This window comes from Melozone crissalis, unplaced genomic scaffold (assembly GCF_028551555.1).
Source record: "Melozone crissalis strain CALT ecotype California unplaced genomic scaffold, PUWL_Pcris_2 ptg000017l_1, whole genome shotgun sequence".
NCBI classification, from domain to species: domain Eukaryota; kingdom Metazoa; phylum Chordata; class Aves; order Passeriformes; family Passerellidae; genus Melozone; species Melozone crissalis.
In genome coordinates, this window is record NW_026535795.1 from 7,428,941 (window position 1) to 7,450,181 (window position 21,241).

At 50.0% G+C, this 21,241-nt stretch overlaps 1 protein-coding gene across 1 annotated transcript; it reads left to right on the plus strand.

Annotated features, from left to right (window-relative positions):
• The first annotated feature begins 982 nt into the window (after nt 1-982).
• TM9SF4 (transmembrane 9 superfamily member 4) lies at nt 983-16,945 on the plus strand. Its single transcript, XM_054274688.1, has 18 exons — nt 983-1,072; nt 6,054-6,167; nt 7,596-7,695; nt 8,028-8,196; nt 8,286-8,415; nt 8,765-8,888; nt 9,666-9,784; nt 9,897-10,008; nt 10,427-10,497; nt 10,935-11,067; nt 11,568-11,649; nt 11,740-11,815; nt 12,153-12,236; nt 12,415-12,590; nt 12,898-12,961; nt 13,479-13,598; nt 14,043-14,132; nt 14,443-16,945. Exons 1-18 carry the CDS (start codon nt 983-985, stop codon nt 14,590-14,592), a joined length of 2,004 nt encoding a protein of 667 aa, XP_054130663.1. The 3' UTR covers nt 14,593-16,945.
• Nucleotides 16,946-21,241: the final 4,296 nt, after the last annotated feature.

Consider the following 21,241-nt stretch of genomic DNA (forward strand, 5'->3'; position numbering starts at 1 on the left):
GCATCAGCACACGATCCTGGGGTTTGGATGTTGAATGTCACAGACCCTTTACCTCCTCTCTCCCTCCTGGGTTTCCTTCCCCGGTATTTTCATGGCAGCCCCTGTGCAGAGTGCAGGTTTGGTGAGGCTGTGCCACGGGGGCAGATGGACACAGACAGGGCTTTTCCAGGCCATCCTGCATGGATCACCCCCCACCTGCCTTGGGAGGAACCTCTGGAGCCCAAAGCCATGGCAAAAGGAGCCTTCTTCCCCATGGCAAAGCTTACAGGCAGCATTTGTTGTCTGCTGGGACATTTGCAGTGTCAGCAAGGGCCAGGTGCTCCCTGCACACTCACTTTTTATTTTTAGTATTTCATTAGGTTATTTGGGGAAAAGGAGTAAACAGTATTTTTTAAAGACAGCCATGTACCTCTTACAGCAAGAAGAGTGGTGCCTGTGATTACATTTTTGATACCAAGAGGCAAACGCCGTCGCTTGTGCTTTGGGATCTTTTATTTTGTAATCAATAAAATATTTATCAACCTTTCCTCTCTTGGCCGTTCCTGCTGCTCCGCAGCCCGGGCAGGGGCCCGCAGCCGGGCAGACCCGCAGCGCCCTCTGAGCAGGCCCGGGCCGCGGACCGCCCGGGTGGCACCGCAGGGACCAGGAGGAACCGCGAGGAACCGGCAGGGACCAGGAGGAACCGGGAGGTTCGGAACGCTCCGGGCGCCTCCCGCCCCGCCGCCCTCACCAAACATGGCGGCCGCAGCGTCGCGCCCGCTCCCCGTGCAAAGCCCGCTGCCCTCAGCAAAGATGGCGGCGCGGCCCGCCCCTTCCCCGGCCGGCTTCTCGGGGCCGGAGATCCGCTGGGGATGGGAGCGGAGACCCTCGCCCCGGCTCTCCCGGCAGGAGGGCTGTGCCGATCCGGGGCTGCGCTGGGCCCGGCCCCGGTATCGCGGAGCGCGGCCGCCCAGCGCGGTCCTGCCCGGCCGCCGCGGTCGCCATGGCGATCGGCCCCGCAGCCAACCGCGCGTCGCTTCCGGTGACGGCAGCGCCGACACGTGGATCCAAGATGGCGGCGTCGGCGGCGATGGTGAGTGCGGCGGGGCCCGGCCCGGCCCCGCGTCCCGCCCGCTCTGCCCGGCCCGGCCCGGCCCGGCGGCGCTCCCGGCGCAGGGATCGCCTCGGGGGCTGCGGCCGGATCTACACCGCGCTGGGAGGGATGCGGGCCCGGCCCCTGGGCAGAGGAGGCTCCCCGGTCCCGGCCGGGGCCTGGCAGCTGCCCCGCGTCTCCCGGCGGTGTCACCTGTGGAGGGCAGGGCTGGGGCCGCCGCCCGGTGCCCAGGGGAGCCCGGCGGGCTCCTGTCCTGCCTGCCCCGCGCTCCCTCGGCAGCAGAGTTGGGTCCCTTGTGCGGCTCGCGGCGGTGTCGGGGCAGGAGGGGCCGGGCGGGGGCTCGGAGCCGGGCGGGTTGCAGGGAGCACCGGCGCATCCTCTGCCCTCCCTTCCGAGCTGCCAGCCTGGGCCGGGGCTGGTGCCAAGCACCGAGCCTGTAGCTCTGTTTGCTCTGTGTGGTTTCACAGATGCTTGGTGGTGGTTGTCAGGCCCGGGTTTGAGCAGCTGCCTCGTTTCCCGCGTCTCAACATCCCTGTTATTATCATGGGATTATTCCTTGTGTTCCTGGTGAGCATCAGGGCCACCCCGCAGAGCAGAAAACGAGCAGCTGAGACATTTGTTATCTGCCTTGAAGTCTTGTAGAAGTCAAACGGATTTCCTGCTTGCTTTCATAGAGGGTATTTTTGTGGCAGGGCATTGCAGGAATAGCGGTGTGGATAAAGGATGTGTGCTGATACAAAGGTCGCTGCTGGCTGGGCTGTGAGGTGACTCATGGAGAGACTGGGAGAGCCAAGGTTTTCCTTTCATTTGCTTTCAGCATCTTCATACCCTGCTGGCTTTCCCCCAGGCACGGGGGAGGGAGTGCTCAGCTGGCTCTGAGGGCTGGGAATGGTCCTGCTGGGAATTTCCTCGTGGCTCTCTGTTGTGTGAAGGGCAGAGGAGGCTGCCAGCAGCTCTCCTGGTGTCAAAGGAGCTCTGAAGTCAATGTGAATGCAGCACTTGTCTCCTTCTGAAGGGCTCTTGTGGCTCCTCCAGTGCAGGGTGAGCAGGGCAGGGATGTAATAAAGATGAGTTTCTCCAAACAGGTGTCAGGATCATTCAAGGAGGCAGCCCATGGAAAAGGGGATGAGGGTCAGAGTGCCATTAGCACTGTTCTGTCCTGCTAATGTGCCTGGGGGCAGAATGAAGGTTACATTCTACAAGGTGAGAGAGCTGGTTGGGTTTTTTTGCTCCCACAGAGTAGTGGGTTGTGGCTTTCCTCCCTTTCTGTGACCATTTAAAAAAAGTTTCAGTAAGTGGAATGGAATGGGAGAGCTGTGTGAATCCGTTTGGACAAATGGCTCTGCACAGGTCGTTTTCCCTGTTTTTCTTCAAAGCTGTCTTTGAAAATTAGCAACTCTTGATTATGGCTCTTTGATGTCCCTCTTGCCTTTCTCTGCCAAAAAGAGATGGGACAATTCATGATATCCATCACTGTCACTTCCTCATTCCTTTTCATGTCTTTGAACAAATCCTGTGTTCTGTTCTTCAGTTCCTGTGTGGATTGTGAAACTCCTAAGACCTAAACCAACCCTGGTACAGCACTGGCTCATTTCTGATGTTTGAATTTGCTGCTGCTTGAGAGTTTCTTCAAGTTGTTGGCAGTAACCTGGGCAGGGATGTCCTGGGTGCACATGGCCAGGCCATGGACCCTCTGGAGCAGCTGGAGCTGTTGCCCCAGGGAGCAGCTGCTGTTTCCCCTTTCCCTTAAATAAATGTCAGACTCTGGCAGGGGTGGCTGGAGGGACCACAAGGCCTAGGGAGGGACAAGTGTGGTAATAACTGGATATTTTAGGGCCTCTTCATGCTGGGTCAGACTGGGGTTTGGAGAACAAATCCTCTGTTTTGGCAGTGTGGTTTGTGAGCCTTGTGTGAATTCACAGAAAGTGGCAATGTTGTTTTTAGTCTTTCTGGATGGGATAAACCTGGGGTTGTCTGCAAACCCCAAGACTGGTGATGATTATCCAGAAGGGCCTATTTGGAGAGGGTTTGTGTGTGAACTTGTGATCTGAGGGACAGGAATGGTGATTGTGCTCCTGCAGTTACTTCTTTTATTGAGATCATATTCTCCTAAGACAGGGTGTCTCTGCATGTCTGCATATGGGAAAACAATCAGGCTTAGGCAATCTGAACTATTTTTGCCTACTTGAAGCTGGGTTTTTCTCAGTCTGGGGTTGGTGCATATTTGTTGTGCTACTTGTTGCACCATTAAATGATTTCCTGGCACCTCAGATGCAAGATTGTCATTGGAGGGGTTTTTTTGCATGTTTTTGAAATGTAAATGGAAAAGGCTGTGAAGCTGTGTGTCCTGTTTGCTCCAAGTCTGGGACTTGCCAGGGCTCTGTGACTGAACCAACACAGAGCTCCCTGCTGGAAGTTGTGACCTGGCACAGGGGAGAGCTCAGCTTGCAGGAGTTGTGAGACAATCACCTGGCCAGGCCCATGAGTCACACAGATGCTTTGGGGGCTGCCCATGTTGACATTTCTAAGCTGCTGCCTTTGTTTGGAGAAGATGAGGCACATTTGTCAGTACAAGCACAAAGGTCCTGATGAGTAAGGCCCTGGCTTCAGCTTCCCTGTGCTCTGCCAGCTCAGGAGCCTGCACTGGGCATTTCCTCCATATTTCACTCCCAAAGCTTTCCCCACTTGTTGCATAGCAGCTTTCCCCTTTCTTGCTACCAACTGTTCTTTCCTGGCAAGGCTTTAGAGTCACCCTCTTGTCTTTCCTGTTGCTGCCTGAGTCATCATCATCTGTATGCAAAGACAGCCTGATTTCTGCCAAAATTGTCATCACAAATTTCATCTCCCGCATGCTCATGTGTCTCCTGAGTGGCTGCCAAAGTTCTGTCCTGGCCTTTTCACCTCCCAGCCTGCTGGGGCAGGGGTAGCAGTGGTGTGGTTCTGGTTTTGGAGTAACACTGTGTAGGTCTGTCACTTCAGTGACAAATGAGAACAGGGCTGCAGGTTGCTGGAGTGCAGTGTGGGACAAGAGTGCAGATTCCTTCCACTGCTTCCCCTGTGCAGGAGACATTTTCCTGCTCTGTGGAGAGCCACTGAGCACTCCCTTTAAAGATTGGAAAGGCAAAATTTAGTGAAGCACAGAGAATAATCCCCATGTTGCCTGAAGGCAGATCAGTATTGAATGTCAGGCAGTTTTAACAAGAGTGTTTCCAAGCTGAGGCTTTATGCCTGCTCCAAGTGTATTTGGCTGTGCTTAGAATAGATCTGAAAATCCCCTTTGTAAGCAGAAAAGATCACAGAATCACAGCATGGTTTGGGTTGGCAGGGTCCTTAAAACTCATCTTGTTCCATGGGCAGGGACACCTTCCACTATCCCAGGCTGCTCCAAACTCCATCCAGCCTGGTCTTGAGCAATTCCAGGGATGGGGCAGCCACAGCTTCTCTGGGCAGTCTGTGCCAATACCTCACCACCCTCACAAGGAAGAATTTCTTCCTGATATACACTCTAGCCCTACTCTGTTAGTTTAAAGCTGTTCCCCCTTGTCCTGTACTTCATGGTTTGTAAATAGTCTCTCAATTTTTCTTGTAGGCTCCCTCCAGGTACTGGAAGGCCACATGTATCTGATGATTCAGTATTCATATTTTCTGTAGGTGCCTAGCATTTGCATCTTAAATACATTTTAGATTTTCAACCCCCTGACACTTCTGCATTTTTTTTTTAAATCCTGCTCAATTTCATGAATTCTGGATGCTCTGGTTGGCCCTTACAGGTGTCTAGGCCCAGGTACTTTCCTTGCCTTAGATTGAGACCTTGAGGAGCAAGGTGATGAAGAAGAAGGGGTGTGGGGATAATAAGCACAGGTTTTTTTTTAATTTTATTTTTTCCCCCAACCTGAGGAAGGATCCCCATGACAGAGCTGCTGTTTGTCACACCTGGCCTGTGGAGTGTTCCCTCTGGTGCTGTCAGACAGACTGGCAGTGCTGAGGACACACAGGGACAGTGGGGATTTGATTTTTACATCTGCAGCATTAGCTCAAGAGTTATCCCAAACCAAACCAGGTTTTGTGTGGTTTCCCAGTGGTGCCATACCCACAGGGAGTTCAGGAGAAGGGCCTGAAGCCAGTAGTGCTGTGAGATTATAGCAGAGCTGATGTCCTAATCCAGGCAAGCTGCTGCTGGCTAATACTCTTTAAAGCTCGATTTTCATTTCACAGCCTCCCTGCCCATGCTCAGCTGGGTTACCTGAGGTAATGGGAGGGGCTGAGGAGGCAGCAAGGTGTGTTAATAAAGGGTTTGCTGTGGCTGTGGTAGGATCTGAGTTCTCCTGGAGCCCCTATAGAGTTTATTGAACCTTCCAGCCTGACTTGTCACCCTGCTCCCTAAAAAAGGATGAAAAAGTGATTTGCCATATTACTGAGCTGTGCTGTGGCCTGGAGGGGTGAGGAAAGCAGAGTGGTGACGTGACTGTCCCTTTGGTGCAGTTACTGGTGTCACTCCACAGTAACTGCTCCTCTGCAGGTAGTGGCCTGTGGGCAGCCATCTGTACTCAGCTCCAGGGCAGCTGCTGCTGTGCAGAGCTGACACACACCCACAGCCAGGGCTACAGCCCTCTTCTCCACTAATCCATGGAGTTTTCTAGCACAGGGAGCTCAGTGGGGGTGAGCAGAAAAGTGATGGCCTGCTTGATGCCCCATAGTGCAGATAAAAATGGCATTTTTCTTGTGGTTGAGCAAAGCCAAAGTTTTCCTAATTGCAGATGAAGAGGCAGAGACACGCTGAGTGGAAAGTGACGTGATGAGGGTCACAAAACAAAGCCAAGAACAGCTTTTGTGAATTTAATTTCTGTTTAATCGCCTGACTGCACAGCCTCTCTAATATCTGGGATGAACATTTCCAGTGTTGTTGCCCATCTCTAATGCTGTTTCTGTTGTATTTTACTGTTCCCTGTTCTTTTTGCAGGAAAGGCTGAGATGTGTGCTGGGCCTGCTGTTGTTGTTACACAGCACAGACTCGTTCTACGTACCCGGGGTGGCTCCCATCAACTTCCACCGCAATGACCCCGTAGAGATAAAGGTAGGACAAACTCAGTGCTGTGAGTCTGTTTGGTTTGGGGGGTTTTTGTCTTTTTCTTTTTTATACCATAGCAGCTAAAATGGGCTGTAACGTTAAATTTGCTTCACAATGTTTGGGTCCCAACACAATTCCTTCTTGTCCCTGATTTCTTCTACTAAATTTCTTCAAGATTCCTTCTGTCAAATTCCTTCAAAGTCCTCAAGATGTTGCTCTGTTTGGGAAAAGTGTCCCTTTCTCACTGTTTCTTTGAAGTGAATTTAATTTCTCCAGCATTATACTGACTCTAAAGGTGCTTATGCAGATTGGGCCTTTGGGTGGAAGGTGAATTTTGGAATAAGGTCTGAATCAGACCTTCTCAGTACCCAGTTTGCTCATGTTGTGCTTTCAGGGAAATTCATGAGAAGCTCTTCCCAGGTGGAGGTGTTTGTCCTTGAGCCTTACAGATCTTTCAGCCCAGCCTTGCTGAGGGCTGTTCCTCTGCAGCATTGCTGGTACTCAGTGACACAGCTGCTGCACCTATCCACGAGGAAGGCAGGCTTTGCTTTCAGACATCAGTGATTTATAGCCCATTTCATTTATTTTTCTAAAGCTGTGGCCTCTGTCTCAGCAAATCCAGCACCCTTGGGGCTGCTGAGGTTGGCTGCTCTCACGTGAAGCACGGCACAGTTTTCTCTCTAGCCACAGACTGCCAGACATAGACTATTTTTAAGCAAATGAGACTTGCCTGTGGCTACAGTAAGCTTCCCAGAAGAAGAAGGTTTTGGAATAGCTGTTCTCAGAGGGATTTCAGGAGCTAAATGCTTCTTCAAGTGCTTAGGCAAGTCAGTGTGTTTGCCAGCACTTTTCCAATAAACAAGCTTGGCTGTGTTACAAAACACTTCTGTTTTTCTGAGCAACTGTGGTCTTGGCTGTTGTAGTATGTCTCTGCACTTCCCTTGTACCCTGTGATTTGTGGAAACTCTCCAGGAATGTTTGTGGTTGGTCACCTTGTCTTCCCAGATTGATGGCTCTCTGGCTTTCCTTGCAGAGATTAAAATTGCTGAACTCTCCATAGCACTGGAGGCCAGACCTCTAGGTCCAGTGGGATGTGAATTTTTGTTTGAGGAAATCTTGTATGAAATGCGATTCTTGAATCTCTTTTGAGCTCTTTGTTGTTTCTTATGACTCCACTGAGACATAAATTTGTGAAACCACCATGTTTTGTTATTTGAGTGTTTCTCTGTGAATGAATTGCAACTGGAAGTCTCTCAGGAACATCTGTCTCTGTTACTATTTTTAATAGTAGTAGTGGTAGTGGTAGTAGTATCTTCTGGATGTGAGCTAAATGGAAGGTGTCTTGAAGTAAGCATCAGCTTCTGGATGATGCTGAGAGGACAGGAAATTATCTGGAGTTTTTTCCTGGGGATAATCCTTCAATTCCTCCTGCAGGCTGTGAAGCTGACGAGCTCCCGGACCCAGCTGCCCTATGAGTACTACTCACTGCCCTTCTGCCAGCCCAGCAAGATCACCTACAAGGCTGAGAACCTCGGTGTGTACCTGTCAGACAGTGTGGGGGGTGTTTAGAGGGCTAAAAGCAATTGCAAGTGTCCCTTTTGCTGAGCTGAGAGAAGCTGCTTCCTCTGATTCACTGTCTGCAAACAGCAGTGTCCATGTGTTGAACAGAGGAGGTGTCTGTCCAGATGGAGAGCTGTAACCTGATCCATAAGCAGGCCTTGATACTTCCAACAAAGCAGCTGTACTGACTTGCAATCTTATCCTTGCACCTGGGCTAGCAAAGGAGCTTGCTGTGGTCCCTGCAGCAGGAACAGCAGCAGGAAGCCTGTCAGTCTCCAACCCTGCCCATGTTTTCCTGTTTTCCAGGTGAGGTTCTTCGAGGGGACCGAATTGTAAATACGCCTTTCCAGGTTTCCATGAATGTGGAGAAGAAATGTGAAGTTCTGTGCAACTTTCCCAACAAGCCAGTGACTCTGACAGTGGAGCAGAGCAAGCTCATCGCTGAGCGCATCAGGGAGGATTACTATGTCCACCTGTGAGTCACTGAGGCATGGGTTTGTGTTGGGGGGATTTGGTGCTGTGGACAAATTTGTTCTGAAATCTGTTCAAATTTGATCTCTTCAGCATTGCTGATAACCTCCCTGTGGCAACACGGCTGGAGTTTTATTCCAATCGTGAGGAAGAGGAGAAGAAGAAGGAGAAGGATGTGCAGTTCGAGCATGGATACAGGCTTGGCTTTATGGATGGTAACAAGGTAGGGAACTGAGGTGCTGTGTGAGGGTGCCTGGAGGAGATCTGGGTGTCTGTTAGAGGTCTGCCAGAGAGTATCAGAATTGGGAACACAACCAAAAGGTTTTATTAATAGTGGAAATATGAGAGAAGGGTCTCTTGTGGGAAGGTGGGAAAGGCAGGAGTCCTTGCTTTTATTCACTGTGTGACTTTGGACAGGCTCATGCAATGGCTTCCCCTCAGCAAGAGCAAAGGCACTGTGCCCCCAAGACTGACTTTTCCCTCACTGAAGCTGTTTTCTCCAGTTGCTATTTCTCAGCTTTGCCTCTTCCTCCCATAGGGTGCTGATGTTTTCTTTTATGTCACTGTTTCAGTTCTACCTGCACAACCACCTCTCCTTCATCCTTTACTACCACAGAGAGGATGTGGAAGAGAGCCAGGAGCACACCTACAGGGTGGTGCGCTTTGAGGTGATTCCCCAGAGCATTAAACTGGAAGGTAAGAGACCCTTGAGGAGGGGAGCAAGGGGGAACAATCTCCTGTATGGACAAAATGTATCAGAGTGCCAATTGTTGCTTCACAGGGCACAGAAATGAGTCTAAATTGCAAGAATAATAAACCACTTTGTTATTAAGGAAGTACCAACAATAGAGACGTATCCATGAACTGCAGTCCATGGAAAATCAATTCCTGTAAAAAGATCTAAATTTGAGGTTTTGGGGTTGGATTTTTTTGCACTGTGTCATCTGGTATGAGACATGTCTGGCATTCTGGCTCTTGTTGTGGCACAGATCTCCCTGACTGGGACACTCTGTGCTGGTTCAGGGACACACAGGATGTTTGGAACTGTTCTGGGGAATTGAAATTTAAAAATAATGCTTAGGGGAAAGAACTCCTACCTCAGTTAGCCCAGTGGAAAAGGGTGTCTAGAAGGGCAGTTGCTCATGGTGTGGATCACCCCACACAGCTCCCTCTTGTTTCTCACCATATCATGTGGAATAGAGGATTTGTTCATGGTCTAGATCCTTAGCTTCAGAACCTCTGGCTTTTATCCTTCCAGTTAAGGAGAGCCCTGTGCATAGCTTTCCCGAAAGCTTGTTAATGGTGCTCCACTGCTGGTCAGGAGAGTAGTTTTGCAAACTGCAGAGCAGGTGAGCAAGGAGCGAGTGCTTCCCCACCTGGAATTACTGCAACTCAGTGCCCTCAGGGTGATGCTCAGTGGGAGAGGTGGTGCCTGAGGGGAGGGCTCACTGTGTGCTCTGCTTTCCTTCACAGACTTGAAGGCTGATGAGAAGAGCATGTGCACTCTGCCCGAAGCCACGGGCTCTGCCCCTCAGGAAATAGATCCCACTAAAGAGAACCAGTTGCTCTTCACCTACTCTGTGCACTGGGAGGTGAGGCACTACTGGGGAGCTGGCTGGCAGTGATGCTCCAGGTGTCTGTCACTGGAGTTGTGGAAGGCATTGGGGATGTGCTGGTGTGAGAAGAACTCTGCTGTTGTTTCAGGAAAGTGACATTAAGTGGGCTTCCCGCTGGGACACATACCTGACCATGAGTGATGTGCAGATCCACTGGTTCTCTATCATTAACTCCGTTGTGGTTGTCTTTTTCCTTTCAGGTGAGTGGGTGGGTGGGGAGAGGAAGGCTTTGCCATTATCTGCAGGGAATTTTCTTTAAGCTTTAGCTGCAGGTGGCTCAAGGAGCATGTGACCACACCTGAACCTGGTCAGAAGTAGCAGGAACCAATTTAAAGCCTCCCAGTTCTAACAGTGTCCTGTGGGGTCAGGCAGTTACCAGCCTTTCTCACACTGGGGTCATTGACGGAGCAAAAAAACTCACAAGAAATCCACAATGCCTCATTTCTGCTGGAATACTGCCTTCCCTGCTCCTTGGGGTTTTGTTTCTGTCTTTGCTGATGACTCAAGACCTCCTCTCCCAGCCAGAACAGAGTGCTGGTGGGAGCCATGTAGTTGCACAGCATGAGAGCAGCACAGCCCTGTGGGAGCCTCTGAGCTGAACTCTGTGCTTGTTTTCAGGGATTCTCAGCATGATCATCATCCGGACTCTGCGGAAGGACATTGCCAACTACAACAAAGAGGATGACATTGTATGTGTTTGTTCCTTGGACTGGGATTAGAGGGAGGGAAGCACAGGCCAGGAGGGATCCAGTGTGCAGACTTGGCTGTATTGTCTCTTCCCTTGCCCCTGTTTTCCTTTGAGTCTTGGCCATGGGATGGGCAGTTGTGTTGTGCTGTCACACACCTGTTTCTGCCTGAGCAATCACATATTAGTTAGGATGTCTTCAGACCTAAGGAGTGACTGCAAATGTAAATGTAAAAGCTCTGTAAATGTGTGTCCTGGCACTGACAACTCAGGTCTCAGCTGTTTTAACCCAAGAAGAAAGAAGTTTCTTGGCTAGAGTGGTAAAATTCAGTAGAAAAACTGGATCCAGGAAAGGTAATCTCTTAGGCTGGCTGTGGTAGGACCTTAATTTCCACTAGTGTATCATATCTAAATAACCTCCTTTTTCTGTTGTTGCTATAGGAAGATACTATGGAGGAATCTGGTTGGAAACTTGTGCATGGAGATGTCTTCAGGCCTCCACAGTATCCTATGATCCTCAGCTCTCTCCTGGGTTCTGGAATTCAGCTCTTCTGTATGATCCTGATTGTCATCTGTAAGTGGCACATGTTGCACGGGGTGGCTGTAACACGAATTATGCTCGAGGATGTTTGATTTTACCCTGTGCTCACTTTAGCTGGAGTGAGGCCCATGAAGCAGCTTCCTGTTGCCATCAGCCTGGGCAGATTCTCAACTGCTGGATGACATTGCCCAGCTGAAGGCAGCTTTGTGTGATTTTATTTCCTTTGCCAAGCTGTGAGCCCTGGCTGATAGTGGGCTGGGGGACTTCTGCACAGGTGTGCCTTGCCTGCTGAGCTGCACCTGCTCCCATCCCTGGGGAAGCTGAGGCTGAAGCATGGTCTGTAGCTGAAATCAAAGCTGTGCCTTCCTCTCTGGCCGGTGCTGGAGGCTCTGGATACATTATGCTGTGAAGGAAATCAGGCTGTACAGGGACTGCAGGCAGCTGTGAGCTGCAGATGGGACAGGCCCCTGTCCTTGAGCTGCTGCAGCACATGTCCCTCAGAGCTGCTGTTCCTTGTCCTGTTCCCTCTGCAGTCGTTGCTATGCTGGGGATGCTGTCGCCTTCGAGCCGGGGCGCGCTGATGACAACTGCCTGCTTCCTCTTCATGTTCATGGGGTAGGTGCCTCCACAGCTTCCCCCTGTGCTGTCCTGCCTCCCCCCAGCATCAGCAGCTCATTTTCATTGACTTGGCTTGTCTCTGTCCAGGGTTTTTGGTGGATTCTTTGCTGGCCGCTTATACCGGACTCTGAAAGGCCATCGATGGAAGAAGGGAGCCTTTTGTGTGAGTCTTGGATGTTCTGTGCTGTTTATCCTGGTTTGCTGATGGCAGAATCTGTGGATAAGCTCCACATGTTTGTGGTAGCTGGACACAGTCTGACTGTGCTGCACATTTGCTGTGGGTTGAGCCCTTGTAGCTGTACAAAAAAGGCACCACCAGAACACGTACTAGAGCAAAGAGGATTGTCCAAGATCCTCCCCACAGCCCAGCTCTGTGTCCTTGTCCTGTAACAAAAGGGACACTTCTCCACATGTGCCTTGTCTCAGGGATGGGCTCATTCCATAGGAACATCTGGCTGATGAATCAGGTGCTTTCTCTTATGCTGTGGTTCCTCTTGCAGACAGCGACGCTGTACCCAGGCGTTGTCTTTGGCATCTGCTTTGTCCTCAACTGCTTCATCTGGGGGAAACACTCCTCTGGTGCGGTAGGTGCCACCCTCAGCCTGGGGCCTGCTGGGTGGGACAGGGTCACTGGGCTGACAGGGACCCACTTGGCTTCCCAGACCTTTCCAAGTGGGTGACAAGTTGGCTTGGCCAATGACATCAGTCCCCAGGGCAGGAGTGCTGTCAGCCTCACTTCTGTGGCTCTTGGTGTGATTCCAGGTGCCTTTCCCTACCATGGTGGCCTTGCTGTGCATGTGGTTTGGGATCTCCTTGCCCTTGGTCTACCTGGGTTACTACTTTGGATTTCGCAAGCAGCCCTATGACAATCCTGTACGGACAAATCAGATTCCCAGGCAGATCCCGGAGCAGAGGTGGTATATGAACAAATTTGTGGGGTGAGTGATCAGTGGCTGGGAAATATGGTGAGTTAAATCCCCTCCCCTTGGTCCCCTTGGGTTGCTGAGTGTCACCTGCTGCTCTCTGGACATGGACAGATGGCAGATTGGGTTCCTTGAGACTACCTCAATAATTTGGATGTCGTATGAGGGGTACTTAGCAGTGGGAGCAGCTGTGCCATTGCCTGTGAAATTTAGTAATCTGGAAATGTAGAGCCTTTGCTTGGACTGTGCTGTGTTTACAAGGAATTTTTAATGTTCAGACAGTTATATTGTGCTGCTTATGGTTTTTGTTTCTGCTCTGTAGGATCCTCATGGCTGGTATTCTGCCTTTTGGAGCCATGTTCATTGAGCTGTTCTTCATTTTCAGTGTAAGCATTTAACCCACTGTCTTCCTCAATGGGATTCTTTTCATGCCAAAGCTTTTGAAAGGGAGGGGCCTTCCACTGGAGCAGTCTCCTGTTCCTGTGTTCTCTGAAGGGGTAGCTGGTGTCTTCTAGGCCATTCAGTAGTTCCCAGGGAGAGCTATGGGACTCTCCTGGTGATTTTGTGGTAAAGACAAAATTTACTGTAACATTACATCAAGGAGGAGTCCTGGTCTTGAGACCGTCACTGTTCTGCTGCTACCCATTTTTCACCTTGTATGGATGGGGAAGAATTTGCTGTTCCATCGCTTGGGAGATGCAGGGGAATGAACAAGCTATCTCAGAGGTCCTTGTGCACCTTTTCCTCTGAAGTGACATTGTGAAATGCATTAGATCTGTGGTTCCATCTAGGTGAGGCTGAGGGGGCTCCTCATTTTCCCCTGGCTGGCTGCCAGGAGTGAGTCCCATGTTCGGTGATTGATGACAGTAACATGGAAATCAATTCCTGCTCTGTTTATTTCAGGCAATCTGGGAGAACCAGTTCTATTACCTTTTTGGCTTCCTCTTCCTGGTGTTTATCATTCTGGTGGTATCCTGCTCCCAGATCAGCATTGTCATGGTGTATTTCCAGCTCTGTGCTGAGGTGAGATTTCCATGTTTGTAATTTGGGTAGCAGAGGGTGCTCTGCTCCTGGAAAAGCACAGATCACATTATTGCTGCTGCTCAGCAAAGATCAGTGTGGCCCAGCTTCACAGGTGTGATTGTCTCTGCACTCTAAAGGGAATTAAAGCACCTTGGTTATCTGTTAGGCTGGGAACTGTGGTTCCATGCCAGGAGTTTTGCTGGGCACAGGATGTTTTGAGCTGTTCCCAAGCTGTTCCGTTCCACCCACATACAAAACAAAATGCAGGAACAAAGGTGAGCCATGTCCTTGGGCAGCAGGTGCTTTGAACAGAAAAAGTTCACCAGTCCCACATTGTGGATTTCCTTTGAAGATGGGTGGTGTTCTCCCTGTCACAGCTTCCCTGAGGCAGTGCCTGGGGAGAAGAAGGTCCTGGGGGGATAATGAGGCTCTTTATCCTGTCAGGATTACCGCTGGTGGTGGAGAACCTTCCTGGTGTCTGGAGGATCTGCCTTCTACGTGCTCATCTATGCTGTCTTCTACTTTGTGAACAAGGTATTCCTCTGGGGGGAAGTGCCATGTTTTTGGGGTGACTTGTGGGATTTGGGAAAGGAAACAGTGGGCCTGCTGAGGGCCAGCCCAAGGCAGTGCTCACAGCCCTTCGAGACAGGAGAGGAGGGTGCAGGTGCCCCAGGACTCGCACAGAGCAGCATTCCCTGACCCCACCTCATAGGGAATCTCCCTTCAGCTGGACAAAAATGAAAATTTTCCTCCCTTTGCCAGCACTCTCCTTGCGGAGGGCACTGGTTGGTTTGTCATTTGTGTGCGTTATTTCACTGACTTTTCTCATCCTCTTCTCTTTCAGCTGGATATTGTTGAGTTCATTCCCTCCTTACTGTACTTTGGCTACACTGCCCTCATGGTCCTGTCCTTCTGGCTCCTGACGGGCACCATTGGCTTCTACGCAGCCTACATGTTCGTGAGGAAGATCTACGCCGCTGTGAAAATCGACTGAAGCTGGAACCCCCCAGCAGGAATCAGACACCTCTGAACACATGTCCTCCCAGGAGGGACAGGGACATCTTCTCCCAGCTCTTTTTAAGGAAACAAAAAATCCAGTGGGAGAGTCACAAGAGAAATAATTAACTCCTCGATTTGGAATGTAACTTTGGCACAGTGTACATGGATTCTGGGCTACTTCTGCGGGGAAAAGGGGTCTGTAGATACCTTACATTTTAACTTTATTATCCTGTTCCATATTTGAGGGAGTTTTTTAGCAGAGAAATGTCCCTCTGTATAAGTAAACCCCCTTTTTGCTAATCCATCCTTTTTTTTATGTTGATGATGAACGGATTTGAGACAGCAGTGGAAACACTTGTGAAAACGTTTTCTTCCAGCCCCTGGGGTGCTCTAGGATTCAGGGAGACTCTTCAGACAAGTATCAGACTGGGTTTTTCTCCTGCCTTCGTGTCTGCACAGAAGAGGGAGCTTGACTATGGCAGAACAAGCGGAGCCTCAAGGCTCACCCAGCGGGAGCCCGGCGCGCTCCGATCGCCGAAGTCCCGGCTTTGGCTCGTTTACAATTTGCTGGAGGTGCCATTCCGAGCCTGGGAAGTGCAATTTCACCCTGAGAGAGCTTGAGCAACCTTCAGCACCGCTGCTCCCTCCAGCCTCGGACAGCACAGGCCGTGTGGGAGGGTGGGATTGCCTCTCCTGCAGAAGGCAGGACAGAAGGTCCTGGTGGAAGTGATTGTGCTGAATACAGGACTGGAAGGATGCGTGAGGTAACTACCAGAGATTGTTCTGTCAATAGCTCTGCTCTGGATGAGTGAGGAATCAGGGCAGGCTCCTTCCTGGGAATGCCACTGGGATCCTGAAGAGCCTGCAGGGATGGCTGTGGTGCCGTGGTGTTAGTGCCAAGTGATCTGAGGCAGTGTTGGGCCCGAGCTGCCCAAGGGCAGTGCAGGCCATGCTGAGGGGGCTGGCACAGGCAGGTGGCCCCGTGAGCTGTCCCATGGCTGGGAGTGGGGCCCTCTCACTGGCCCTGTACTCTGACTGCCCTTGCTGCTCTCTGCTCCTCCTCTGAAATTCTCTACCTCCAGGGAACAGGAAAAGTGTACACCCCATAGCTGTATTTTGTTCTTCTCCACAGAAAACGGAGCTCTCCTGGATAGCTGACATGGGCTCTTCTTTTCCCATGGCTTGATGCCTGAATCAGACCATGGGAAGCTCTTTTTAAAAGAGGTTGAAGTTGGGTTGTGGTTTGTTTTCTTTTGTTTTGGTCACTTCAGTGATGTTTATCAGTAAAAAGGTTCCACGTTGCAGTGAAGGCTCCCTCCATCCCCAGACTCACTGGATTCAGCCAGGACTACAGAGGAGAGTTTTTTTCTAGTGAGATCTATGAAAATTTTTCTTCTTGGAGTAAGGTCTTCCAATGACCAGCTGCCACAGGTCACATCATTCCAACCCAAAGCTGTCCAAAGCCCTCCTTGATCCCAGGGAGGGCTTTGGGGCCTTTTTAAACCCCAATTGCCATAAGTTTCCACCAGGTCCATGCAAGGGCCTGTGTCCCTTCCCATTGGCCCTGCCCGTCATGCCCAAATCTAATCAGCCAGGAATCATGGATGGAAAAAAGGAGGAGGGGATGTGTGAGCCAACTGTGCTGTGGAATCCTGTGTCAGTTCTGATTTGAGGTCCCTCTCTGAGATTTTTGTTGATTTTTTTTTTCTTTTTTTCTTCTGCCCCTGCCCCAGTGGAGAGGCTCAGCCAGCATTGATTTCTCTCCCTTCCCTGAAGTGTTTTCTCTGTATTCTTTGTAATTTTTAATTAATGTATGTATTCTTTGTGTCCTATTGTAAATAAATCTGCCATTGTCCTGTCATCCTGCTTTCTTGGGTTCTCCTAAGCCACTTCTGGAGAATTTCTTTTTGTAACACTTGGCCTGTCTGTGATGTGTGGTTTCAGCCAGAAGCAGAGCTTGGAATACTCTGGCTTTCTTTGTAATATTTTTCTCCTGGTAAACTAAGTTTCTCCCAGTGTGGCATGCCCTGAATGCTGCCATATATTGTGATCATGCCACCAGCTGTGGCATTTGGATCTGCTGTTGCTGTGCTGCTGGGTAAGATCACTTGAGCACCTCGTGTCTGGTGTGGGACACATTGTTTGACGTGTGGCACTGAGGGGCAGAGTGGCAGAACTGTTGGATGGCAGTGCTGGCTCTTCAGAGCAGCAGAGGGGAGAGGGCAGCTCACAAGGGAGTTTGAGGAGTGCTGCTGCTGCAGAAGCTGAGCCCTCAGTGCTGGCTTCCAGCTCCATTGGCTTCCCAGAGCTTGTGTGTTTCTGCTGGGGGGTGTGTGGCAGGAGATCAATGAGCTTCTGCTGGAGTGCTGGCTCCAGGAGGGAGGCAGAGTGAATTCCCTTTTCCTGAGATGGTTTGCCCAGCAGAGCAATGGATGTGATTGCCCCAGATTACAGATTCCAGTTGGGGGTTGCTGAGTGTCTGTGAGTGAGACCAGAGCTGGCAAATACTTGAATCAAAACTCAGAAATCATCAGAAAAATCCCTCCTCCCTTTAAAAAGGCAAAGGAAGCTTCAGCTCCAGCACCAGGACAATCCATGCTGAAGTTATTTCTCATTTTTGGCAGATGAGTGTATTCATGTTCTGTCACAGTCCCCAGTGCCAGGGGAAAGCTTGCTGAGAAAAGGTCATGTTTTAATGGTGGCTGAATTAGGAATGAAAACTAGAACTGAAAACTAGATCATTCTTAGACAAGCACCTAACACTGATCGTGGCTGTCAGCTTTTAATCCATGTTCTGAAGGAGAATCCCAGGAGGGCCCTGTGTGCTTTGCCCTGTTTCATCTTCAAATGCTGCTGGTGCCTGCAGCCAGTTGTAGCTTAAGCTGTTGTTTGGTCCTGTTTTTCCTGCCTGTGGGGAGCAGAGCATGTTGGGGTTATTTGGGAATGTCTGAAATGCTGCCACATGGGCTGGAAATTCTAGTGAAACCAAGGGACCAGAACTTTCTGTCTAACAAACATTATTCTCCTTGACAGGGGATAATGGTGTCTGCTGTGGCTGCCTCCCCAGTGGGTGCTGGGTTTTTCTTGTGGGTCTAATTCTTTGCTTGGCAGAAATTTAAAAACCTCTCTGGCTTCATGTAGGGAACTGTGTCTTTGACCTGCCTTATGATTCTATCCTGTCTTAATCCAACCAAAAACCAAACTCCCTTCCATGAAGACACCTGGGGTAGATCCAAATGCTTTTAATAAACAACTTCATTATAAAAGATGCTTTCAATTTGAACTTCATTTTGCAAGAGCTAATTTTAGTGATGAACCATACATTTCCTAATGGCACTTAATTAGAATTTAAAAACCTTGTTTACAGCCCCCAAAACACTCCTTTAAAAGAGGTTATTCACTCTGTGTAAAAGTGCTAGAAAGTTTGTTTTTAGAAAGCCAGTGGAACTGTAACAATGGGAAGTTTCTGGCTTTGGCAGCTGTAGCTGCAGGGAGGGAGGTCAGGCACGGGGCCTGTCCAGAACCAGCACAAGAAGGGACAGTGTGAAGGGAGGGACACTGTGGCTTTCCCCTGCCATGGCTGATCCCAAACCCTTCACCTTCCAGTGGGATGTGTATAGGCTTCTGTGGGGGACAGCAGAGCTTGTGCTGGGAGAGGGTTTTTGGTATGATTTGTGGCTGCAAAGGCCACTCTGTAGCTTTTCTTCCAGCAGCAGTTTTGGAGCTTGGCTGCTCCCAGAGGTTCCACAGGTTCTTCTTTGTCCTTCTTGTAGCCACCCCAGGTCTCAAGAGTACATCAGCTGACAGCTCTGTGTTCTTCAGTATCCTCATTCAAGGAAAACACTGGTTCAAATGTTACAAAACAGTCTTTCAAAAAATTGCTCCTAGATATCAGGAATCACTGAAATGGGAAAGCTCCACAAAGCATCAAGGCTGAGGCACTCAGCAGGGTGAGGAGATCTCAAACTCCAGAAAGGCTTCTAGCAGAAGTCTTGGATGTGCTGTAGCATGCACCTGGTGTGGCACCCTGAAGTGGGTTCTGAGGGCTGTGAGCCAAGCTTGTGTTCCCTTCTTGCAAGACAGTGACTACAGAGGGAGAAGGGCTGCAGGCAGGTCCCTGGCCTGTTCACCTGGACACTCAGCCAGCCTGGCCTGTCCCTGTCCTGCAGGCCCTGGAGCTGTCCCCAGTCCACTCAGTGCATTCCATGCTAGAGCTGGTTATCCCCTTGCACAGTAGTTCGAAACAAAGACACAAAAGTGAAGAATGGTTGGTTTGTAACAAGACACTTCAATGTTGAGGATTCTTCCCCCAGCTGAAGAGCTGACCTATTTATAGTAATAAAAAAATTAATTCCAAATTCCCTGGTTATCTTTTGCAATGCTTTTAACTTCCTTTGTCAGTGTGTTCTGATCCAGAGGAGCTCCCTCTGTGTCATGTATGCTCCATTTCCATGCTGGCATTTAGGCACTGTAGGAAAGGACCACACAGATCTGGCTTCAACCACAAGCACAGAGTGAGGAAGGTGCTTCAGGCTCCTCCTGCAGCCCACCTGTGCACATGGAAATAAAATGTACCTTGAACAGGAAAGCCAGGCTCATCTCTGTGGGTGTGTGAGAAGCAGAATGTGATCTGTTCTCTGGTCTCATTTCTGAGCTCCAGTTCTGGTTTTGCTCAACCTGTTTGCATGCCAGTGTGATTAGTGGTGTGTGGCCTGTGGGAAGACACGAACCTGGCTCCAGGTAGAGATTGCAGACTGTACCCCAGGAGAAAACTCCTTACCTGCAGCCACAAGAACAGCTGAAACGTGGAGGATTCCTGGGGGATCCCAGTTATTCACTAGAAGGAAGCAAGTCCATCACTGGGAATGGCCAGAGGTGAGTCTGAGTGAGTCTGAGTGTGCATGGATTGTGCAGCAGTGACAACAGATCCTGAGAGGTGGTGGGGAATAGGAATAGTGGTCCTGCAAATCTGGATCAGTGGTGATGGCATCTCCCTGGCAGCTTCCAGCTGCTTTCCAGGAGAGGCTCAGCATGGCTGTGGCATGTTATGGTCAACAGGCATGGAAAGGGTGAGAGGTGCCAGAGCTGGGGATTGGGGTGAAAGAATCTGGGCTTCAGCAGACCAGGCTAAACCAAACCACCTTCTCCTACTGCACAGGGGTCAGCCAGGAGGGGATTCACAGCTTCAGGTGGCAGCTCCCATCTCTAGGAACTGGGAAAAATACCAGAAGTTATGGAAAAGACACAAATTTTGGATGAGGATGGAAAGCTGAAGTGGTTCTGTTTGAGCTATTCATCCACTTCACTGTTCAGTGGCAGAATAGCTCCAGGGCTTGGGCAGGCAATTAACTAAAAATAGGCACCTGAGGGAGAATTCAGTCAGCCTGACTAACTGGGATTAGAGGATAAGCAAGAAGGTAGGGTGATGGGAAGCACATCTTTGAAGATTTATTTGTGGAAATTTTAATTGCAGACAGCAGAAAATGCCTCTGTGGGGTTGTTCTGTCCAGAGAGCAAAGATGGTGCAATGGTAGAGAAAGGAAAAGGGGATTTTTTCAGTGAACTGCAGGAAATCTTCCCAGCAGCTGCTGTTCACCTGTCAGCAAGGAAGGAATTAAAGAACAAAGAGCTGAGCTCAACAAAAGTACTGAAATCATCAATCTTCCAGAGGTGAAAAAAGGATTCCAGTTGAAGTGACACCATTTTTCAACACTGAGGCTAAAGAGCAGCAATGTTGTGAGACAGAGAACGGGCTCTGTCACAACATGGTGTGTGAGTATTCCATCATGTGAAATTCAGTGGAAGCAAATGCAAGATAACATGTTGTTCCTTCCTACAAATGGATTTTGAGTGAGGTGTAATCCCAGGGGGAAAAAAGATCTTCAGCCCTTCACAGGGTTCTGGCAATCTGAGCTTGGAAGGATGGGCAGGAGTTAAACCTCTGCTGTCAGGGAGTGGCTTGGCTCTTTGTTAGTTCTTATTTCCAGGGGGTCCTTGGCTTTCTGAGAATCCAGAGTCTGATTTGTAAGGGCTGGCAAGTTCATGTCCTGTCCTTTTATTAACTGGAGGTCTGTGGGTTTATACCTTAGCTGACTGCAGTGTTGCTACTGCTTTGGACCCTCCCCAAGCCAGCCAGTTTAAAACACCCCTTTATTTAATTAAACCCTCCTGAACAATTACATGCTGTACTTGCTGTCCCTGGGCTCTGGTGCATTCTTTGTGGTACAGGTGTGCCAGAAACAGAGGGATCACAGTGGAAAGGTTTCCTGGGCTCTGCCTGCCTGACTCACAGCCATGTCCTGGACCTGCAGCCCCAAACTTGTGGTCTAAAACAAAAACCAAACCCAAGCTCTTTCTGGGATGATTTTTTTATATCACATAACCAGCACAGTGGCTGCCACAAAGCCCTGCACACACACCACAGAACAGATTGCAGGCTGTGCTGCAGCAATCCCCTCACAGCATGCCAGAGTTACCCTTGTCCCTCACCTCCAGCTGCAGCAGCAGGAGCTTGGCTAAGATGAGTTCCACTGACTTGCCTAAGAGCTTGGTACATATGTCCTAGTGGACTGGGATTCCCAAGTGCTGTAAGCTTGGATGCTCCAGGTATTTTCTTATAAACAGGTAAAAGTTGTTCACTGTAA

Bases quoted from the DNA above. Each gene is read 5' to 3' on its own strand.
- TM9SF4 (XM_054274688.1), top strand. From the start codon at position 983: ATGGCGATCGGCCCCGCAGCCAACCGCGCGTCGCTTCCGGTGACGGCA. The intron at 7,696-8,027 runs GTGTGTACCTGT...CCTGTTTTCCAG, and splicing joins CTACAAGGCTGAGAACCTCG to GTGAGGTTCTTCGAGGGGAC. The intron at 9,785-9,896 runs GTGAGGCACTAC...CTGTTGTTTCAG, and splicing joins CCTACTCTGTGCACTGGGAG to GAAAGTGACATTAAGTGGGC.